The sequence below is a fragment of the Hermetia illucens genome, chromosome 2, assembly GCF_905115235.1.
Source record: "Hermetia illucens chromosome 2, iHerIll2.2.curated.20191125, whole genome shotgun sequence".
NCBI lineage: Eukaryota > Metazoa > Arthropoda > Insecta > Diptera > Stratiomyidae > Hermetia > Hermetia illucens.
In genome coordinates, this window is record NC_051850.1 from 12,538,105 (window position 1) to 12,546,628 (window position 8,524).

Consider the following 8,524-nt stretch of genomic DNA (forward strand, 5'->3'; position numbering starts at 1 on the left):
CTATACCGAAATTCGATCCAGCAGGGAGTGCTTGTATTCTTCCCCTTGAAGATCGAAGCCACCGATAGGGTACAAATGATTTCTGGAGAAAATTGATAGCTGACCAGGAAAAAAAGCTAAAAATAAAAATATGTTGTATAATTTAACATTAATTTAAAATTATCAATTTATATTTAATACTAGAATATTTCAGCAACAAATATTTTAAATTAGTATTGAATACAACCCGCTCCGCCCAATCTGGTAAACTTTAGAGCGATTTTCCCACACTTCACGGTTTCAAAATTGCTGATGGCTGTAGTTTAAAATCTATTGCACCGACCCTTTTGAAATTTGGTATACACTTTTCTTATATAATTCACGAGGCAACGCTATTGTGTTTCCTGCAGGGGGAAGCTTTATCCAAACTACAATTTTTAAATTTCAATGTAAATATATATTTTGGGAGCAATTTACCCCCTTCATCAATACAAAGCTACTTCATCATTTGTACTGATGAAGGGGGTAAATTGTTCCCGAAATATATATTTACATTGAAAACTAAAAATTGTAGTTTGGAGGAAGTCACCCCGTGTCTATCAATTTTAGGCTAGCCTACAAATAACAGACAAAAATCTAATCTACTAGGAGGATGCCGTCTACTCCCTTGCTGGGGTATCAGGCAGAATCTTGTCGCTTTCCGCCGTGGGGTAGGACCCCGAGGAATGAGTTCTGCAAAGCAAATGTGCTCTGTCCTCATCATTCCCTGTAAATGTCCCATCTTCCTTCTTCAGACAGAAGATATTGCACTGTCTACACTAGCTTTGTATTGCCTGGTTGCTTCTGTGATTTGATCGAACCCTTCACAGAATTTCCAGAAACTATTCCGTTTTGCTTCCCTGATCGCTATGCGCAGACAGTGCATTTTTATACCTCGACCAGTCCCCAGTTTGTTTTGCCCAGTTGAAGAATTCTCGTATCCTTGTTCTCATTTTGGCCAGGTCCTTTTCCACCAGGGTACATCCCTTTATGGCTTAATTGTCTTAGCCGAACAGCTGGCCGTATATGCATCAATGAAGACTTTCTTGAGGTCTTCCAACACTGTTTCTAGTTCCACTTCGCTCATTCGTTCTCCTGGGATTCCTTATTTCCCTTTTCAATGCAGAGTTGCCGTCAACGTCGAATCTGATCATTTTGTGATCTGACATAGAGGGCTTATACAACACTCTCCAATTTCCTCTCCTCAACTCCTTGTTCGGGAATGTGATAGGGAAAGCATGGTCTTGGCGATCGTAATGATAATGGTGAGAGGTTTGTAGATTTCTGCAACTTCCATCGTCCCATCATTGGTAGCACATTGTTCGAGCACAGAGTCTGTCATAAAGTTCAACTGGGTTTCCATTAGCCGACACCGTACGATCAACTTGACCAAATTTACCACATCGAGATCAGCAGTAGATTCAGGAGTTGTCTCCTAGATTTACGTAACAAGAGAGGCAATTGATGAGCATTTGTCTGTCATCAAAAATACCTTTTTTCGGCTTCTGCGCAGGTTGTTAACCACATGCCGAAGGGCGGTCATAAGATCTGGCTGACTGCATGCTGCGGAATCGTGGAAGCGGAAAAATGAACTTAAGGAATTGAAGGCTCTTTTGACCGCTGCAAGTGACGACGGGAGTGACGTGCTCGAACTCTGATAGTGAAGTTCAGCGTAGTGTGCCAAAGAAGGGAATTTGCTATTGCACTGGTTGGGGAAGCAGAAAATGCCGCATAGGGCAATAATTTCAGGAATAGATTTGGCATCACGAAAGAACTTGTATGTCGCCAACCGTTCGATGATCCTGTGAAAGACGTTAACGGCCGATCATCCACGATGATGAGCAACACTTCACCAATTAACATTAATCGTATCACATCCGGTGAAGTTTCTTCTCTGTTCCTCCAATCAGAAGAGAAATCAGTTCGGCATCAATGTGCTCAAACGTAGTTAAGCGCCGCTGGGGTTGACCTTCTCCCCGTAGAGTTATTTATCGCTTCACCTGCAGTTACTGCTACTTTCACATGTACGGAAACCTGATCGTTAAGATTGCATGGAATATGTTTGAATATGACAATTGGCGGGACATCTGAGTGTTCCCTGCCGTTACAAAGATAATAGTTAAAAAATCATGGAACGCATTAAAGAACATCTTGAAGCTTCATCGATAGAAAGAAAACTGGTTTCCTCTCCGGATCCTCCTGATTTGACCATATCAACACCCTATCCCGTTATTTTGGAATAGTGCGTGAATCTTCGTTTGACTTGCTCTTCATCGATTTTGAAAAAAGCCTTCAATACACTGCAGGGGTAGTATTTCGGGGAACTTTGAAGTCCGATGTGGAATACGCAAGGGTTGCATCTTACCTTCGGTTTTATTACTTCGTTTAATCGATGACGCGCTTCATGCTGCCTTGTTCGGAGAACATGGAGCAATTTAATGGGCGATGACATCCAACCTCAAACACCTTGACTGCGCTGATGACATTTGTTTGCTCTACCATCGGGTCATGGACCTTGACCAAATAACTCTGCATTTGAAGAGAGAGGCAAGTACAGTTGGACTGAAGATAAACACAAACAAAACTAAGGTTCTCCGTCCGACGGATCATCGCACTCTTCTTAACTGCCTTAATAGGCAGAGCATCGAAGGCGTTGATCAATTTGTATATCTTGGAATCGTGGTTTCTGCCGACGGTGACACCGAACTCTATGATGACCGACCCATTGGCAATGCTAGATCCGCTTTCGCTGCCTTGTCTAAAATTTAGAACTGCTGTTATCTCAACCCCAAGATCAAGTTAAGACTGTTGTGTGCTAGTATTTAGCAGCGCAGAAGCTACATGGCAGTAGCAGAAGAAAAAAGTGAACTGTTACTTAAATGCTCAAAGTTTTCGTCAGCACTTGTCTGCGTCGCATCATCGAAGTACGCCTGATACTATTACAAACGAAGAACTTGGTTGGTCCATTGTGATCAGAAGGCAGAAGTAGCAGTAGATTAGTTGCGCATTAAGGACGGGCGACAATTGCATTGCGGTCTATGCCATGCAAAGAAATCCATCCAAGGACCTCAGGAAATCGTAGTAGAGAGCTGAAGCGTATTTCAGATAACGGCGAACAATGGTGAGTAGGCATGGTTGGCGCGCTATATCTAACAAGGGGTAAATTCCAACTATATATATAAGATCAACAGCGAATCAATTCAAACGTATATTGTCATGCAATCGATTCGCTCTTCCTTCTTTCCTTATATCTCTCCCAGATGAGGAAGTGTTTGCTAAAAACCTATAATAAAAGAGACGGATGAAAATAGAATTAGGGACACCCCACAGGATGGGATATACAAAGTCAGGGATAAAACAGGGTTAGGGTTGGAAAATGGAGACTGGGAGCATTTTGAGGTATAGGAGACTACTCTTTCTTAGAGATCGAAGAGGCGGTTTTGAAATTGTAAAGAAGTTGGGGAAACAAATGAATACGAAAAGGGTTGTCTTCGACATGATAAGAGGGTGGGGTATGTATGGCACTGGGTTAAGAAGTTATCGGCATGGCAGGCAAGAACAGCGTCAATATGAGGAGGTTGGCAGGAACCATACATGATATGGTTTTAAATATCTCTGGAATGGTTGTAAATATTAGAGCACTGGCGGAGAGTTTGCCGTTCTCTCGGACGGAACGTTCCAATTTGGTATAATCAACTGCTTCCAACTGAACGGATTAATTTTCTAGTATGTTAAAGGGGTTGACACGTAGGAAAGACGGAAGTTCATTGTCGCCTCTAGGTAGTCAACTTCTATCAGAGTCGAAACGAAACTAAACTGAATTTTCAGGGAAAGGACCATCCTGGTTTTCGCCGTCATCTTCGCGTTGCCGTAGGGCAGAATTGTTTCACATTTATGGAAATTCAGAGGAGCTTGACAAGGGGAATGCTTTTGGGGGGAAAGTAAAGGCTCAAGTCATCCGCATATTGTAGGACTTTAATGAGAGTGGGGTTAGGGGTTGATGATGAACAAGGATAATTGGGTAGCTAAAATGGCTGAACCTTAGGGAATGCCTGTTGGCTGTTAAGGCCGATCGAAGATCTTGGCGGACGAAGATAGACTTGTAATCAGAGTTTTGGATGGAATTTTGTCAGAAACTACCGCTTTCCTGTTTTTAGACATGGCATTTGATGCAGTAGCAATGTTCGGTATAACGAAATGGATGAGCGGAATATTTATACAAGTATTTTGGAGGATAGGTGAAGAAAATTTGTGTGGGTTGGAAGAGATAAGAGATAGAAGGATGGGAGCGAATTGAGGGGAGGGAGAATTATTTCACCAGCCTCGGTTTAAAAGCTTTGGTCGTGAATAAGCAAAGTAAAATAGCGGTTTTCTAGAATGATCGTCTTTTCGGACGAGCAGATGATTTGAGGTAAAATCGTAGTTTGCCAAGATTCGAAAAGATGTTCCAATTCTCCTGAACGTATCTGGGTTCAGCTCGATGTTGGACTAGTCGGTATGCAGACTTAAAACTCGTTGACAGTTTAGTATTTCATGTATGAAATGATAAGGATTAGTATGGCGAAAAACAGCAATGTTACCGCTGGTGATGAAGTAATTTATATAAGAATGCTAATATCCTTTATTGGAGGAGAAGAGAGCTGAGCTAAAGTGGGACAATTTGAAGGCTGCGGGAACGTTTACTAAAAGCTGGTGGAACTTTTCTCCATTCTGATTTGACCGTGTTGGCGTTGAGATCTCCACCCATTATTAGGTAATAGACTTTACCGTGGGTATTGAAGGATTGGTTGGGACAGTAAGTGGCGGTTGCGAATGTCGAAGATAATTGAGCTTCAAATGAAATGAGGGTGACTTCGGGTGATTTGAAACTGTTAGCGAGAGGCAAATATTGTAAGACAGGATTTGCTCGGCGATAAATATGGCTAGATCACCTGTGGAGCGAAAATTGGATACTGGGTGGCCAGTAAGGGAAAAGTTGAAGTTGGGAAAGCTAGATTTGTGCTTATAATACAACCTGGTATCGCACAGAAGCACTATATGAGGCTTGTGTTTGTCAAAAATCAATACGAACTCGGGCCTAAGTGTTTTCGATTTTCTTCAAGCGAACTATTATATGTGTAATGAGATATGAGTTGGGCGATGATCCAAGAGGCTATCATAAGTGACCGGAGAGGTCCAGGAGGGGAGACCTACCCCAAAAACTGCAAAAGGGGGCGAATTTGACCATGAAGATCCCCTGTAAAATATCGATGAACAGAGTATCATTTAATCAAACTCAAGCAAAAATGAATCGTGAGAATTCAATCTTCCTCGTTTTGAATACCAAAACAAAGTGGCTATGAATTATTGAGGATGAAACGGTACAGTATTTAGCCGGCTACTTCTGTGTTGCATCAAAGATTTATCTCACCCGTCACTTCACCCCAACGAAGAGGAAAGAGAGCTTAATTTTATTTCTTATAGAATCAACATATAGCAAAGGCCCGTAGATCCAGAGACTTCTAGAAGGCAATCACCTACGAGATGCTAATTGCCAATGCCAAAAACCAGAAACGACTAGCTCTTGAGGTATACTATTAAGGATAGAATAGGAAACTGTACTCTACAAGGTGGGAAGAGGGATTGAGGCAAACGAAGCTGTGAGCCGGAATAGACTATCTTATATTGATTCAGGTAATCGGAACCTACTAAATATTGGACCCCATGTTGGGCGTCATTTGTAATGACAAAATGAAATAGGCGATGGTCAGGCGACCACCCTAAATATATGGTAAGGTACGACCTTCGAAGTTCCCTCCTTGCCTTGGCATCCTCAAGCCATTCTATCGGAGGGAACTTCGAAGGTATCTGGCATATCTGGCAGCGTCATTTTAGCGATTGTTGTGAACCAATGTTTGGTTGTAGGGATCAAACATTTTAAATTTATAGACTCATATCTCCCGAGTGGCAACAATAAATGTTTGGATTTTGGATTAGAAAAAAATTCCATATTTTGATGAAACGGAAAAATTGCCTTTTCATTAGGTACAACACTATTGTTTTTATTTATAGATATCGATATTTCGGGAGCCAGTTGCTCCCTTCCTCAGTGCTTGCAATGCGGGGAAAGGGAGGAACTACCTCGCGAAAAGTTCAACACTACAAACCTTCCATATTTTGGTTAAATCTACAGTGAATTTTCGATAAATTATTGAAATATAAGACTTACCATCCAATATATAAGTAGCAGGATTCTCAACAATTCCAATAATCATCGGATGTGATCGAATACGACCTCGTCTTTTTGATTCATATGGCATGTAAGGAATAATTCCTCCGATTCCACCTACTGTTAACAATCCAACGTTCCCATTGTGATTTTTCTGGAATCCTTCATTGTTCCTTATTTTGCATTTGTAACTATATTTCTTATTAAACAATTACCAAATACTCCCAAAACAGGAAGTTTAAATCAGCAATGCTGGCTCCTAAAATGCAATCTGAAAGTTTCTTTGCATTAAGGATATTCGGACAACCAAGCATTATACCAATTTGCGTCGAGATTGCTGCCGTTGAAAAACTGAAGATATTCTCAGTGAATACCGATCCTGATTGACATATGATTTTATGGAATAAGCCATCCTGTTTTGAATTGATAAAAAATGATAATGTTTCTTACCTATGCCAATTAAATATTATTTTTAACATTTCTAAAAGGATAAATTCTAATGGAGAGTGGTACATTACCGCTTCTGGAATCATGGTGAGCAATTGGATAATCCCAGCAACTTTATATTGCCCAAATAAGGTTACCGAATTAGGATTCCCACCAAACAACGAAATATACTTTCTAATCCACCTCAGAACTGTCAATATATCGTGTATCGCACCATTTCCTGGAATACTAGGTGTATTAGCGTTAAGGAACCCAAAAACTCCTACACGATATTGAATTGACACAAGCACTATGTCACGTTCCATAAAGAAACCTGGGTCGGCTTCCTCGTTAGATCCATGAAGTAAATCAAATCCCGTAATGTAGACCATTACAGGTAGATTTCCTTGGAGCTGAAATGGAATTTGATAATAATAATCGCATTTAGAACTATTCGGTAAGGATTCTTCGTGGATTATCAAAATTGTTCACTTACTTTTGGAGTATGAACTGCCAAATATAAACAATCTAATATGGTTTCATCTATGGTGTTTTGTGTAGTCCCAAAGGAGGTATTCACACATGATTTTCGATATTCTGTTGCGTCATATGGTTCAGCATCGAATTTGGTAATAATGGGAGTTGGCTGTGTGAATAATTTTGTGTGCAACCATTAAGATTGGATATAATAAAAGGAACGTCTTTAATAAAAAACACAATAAAACAGATTAATTGTAAAACCCAAGTACCTAACGACTATAGTCAAAGAGTATGCGGCCAGAAAGCTGTCAACCCAAGAGGAAGGAAGTAGGTGCCCATTGACCAGAAAAAAGTGTTCTACACGAACCATCATCTGCCAAACCTGGTCAATATTCCCGTTGGTGGAGCTATGCAAATCTGGGAGTATATAAACTTGTGCATCTTCACACTTACCCTAAATCTATAATATCGAGTAGGTGGTTCCGCATATCTTATATCCCTAAAACTATAAAACTCCATTTGTGTCCATGCACTTTCTTCAATTAAACATTTGGCGCTCCCCAAACTGCCAAGAGGGTGAACAAATGTTTTCTTCTCGTGCACAACATGGTTCTTATGGCTGAATACTTTCGCAATAAAAAAGATTGATAACAATAAATTACACTTCATCTGGATTCAAAGAATTTATTTATTTATTTATTTAATTTAATGCAAAGATCAACTAAGCTCTTTAGAAGATGATAAGAAACTGGTGCGATAAGATTCGTACAAGAGCTTCTTGTCTTTGATGAATCCAACTTGTTATTTGCTGCTGAAGAAATGTTTTTTAAAACGAAATAACGAGCATTGAAAAGAATGAGAGGAGAGAATTGTTTACAACATCTGGAAACATTGACTTACAGAGTATTCGACCATATACGCGTACAATAATTATAAAATTTAACTCTTGGGTATCAAGGGTCAGTAGTCAAATAAAGTCAGTTGCCACTACTCGAAGCTCCATTACTCATGATGCAGCAAAGCAAAATAATGCACAACCCAGAGTAGGGATCCTTTGATAGTTCACTCACCCACCTAATTCTCAACACTCGATCGGGCGTTGTAGGACCGGCATAGCCTCGGGATCGGGGAGTGAAAGTAGATGTCCAGCTCCGCGAAGGGTTCTTCAAAAATGTCCGCACTACGCACTGTGACAGGCGGTGGAGAAAATAATACCAGAATTAGTAGAACAGTCCATCAGGCAATTACAGAGTTTAAAAAGGGTACATATATCAAGGAAGATACGGCGTTGCTGCACGAAAAGGAGATTGAGGGTGCAGAGCTGCGACAGATGCGGATGAATTTTCCTTGTACAACTTCAAAAGCACGACAGTCACAGATGCAGAAGCGGGA

The 8,524-nt window shown here is 40.5% G+C and overlaps 1 protein-coding gene across 1 annotated transcript; it reads right to left on the reverse strand.

Annotated features, from left to right (window-relative positions):
- Positions 1–7,817, reverse strand: LOC119649234 (putative inactive carboxylesterase 4). The gene is made up of 6 exons (XM_038051296.1): positions 7,586–7,817; positions 7,149–7,298; positions 6,745–7,065; positions 6,442–6,639; positions 6,227–6,380; positions 1–116 (listed from the first exon to the last, which is right to left on the reverse strand). The coding sequence occupies exons 1-6, from the start codon at positions 7,799–7,801 to the stop codon at positions 1–3; spliced, it is 1,155 nt and encodes a 384-aa protein (XP_037907224.1). The 5' UTR covers positions 7,802–7,817.
- Between the last annotated feature and the right edge of the window lie 707 nt (positions 7,818–8,524).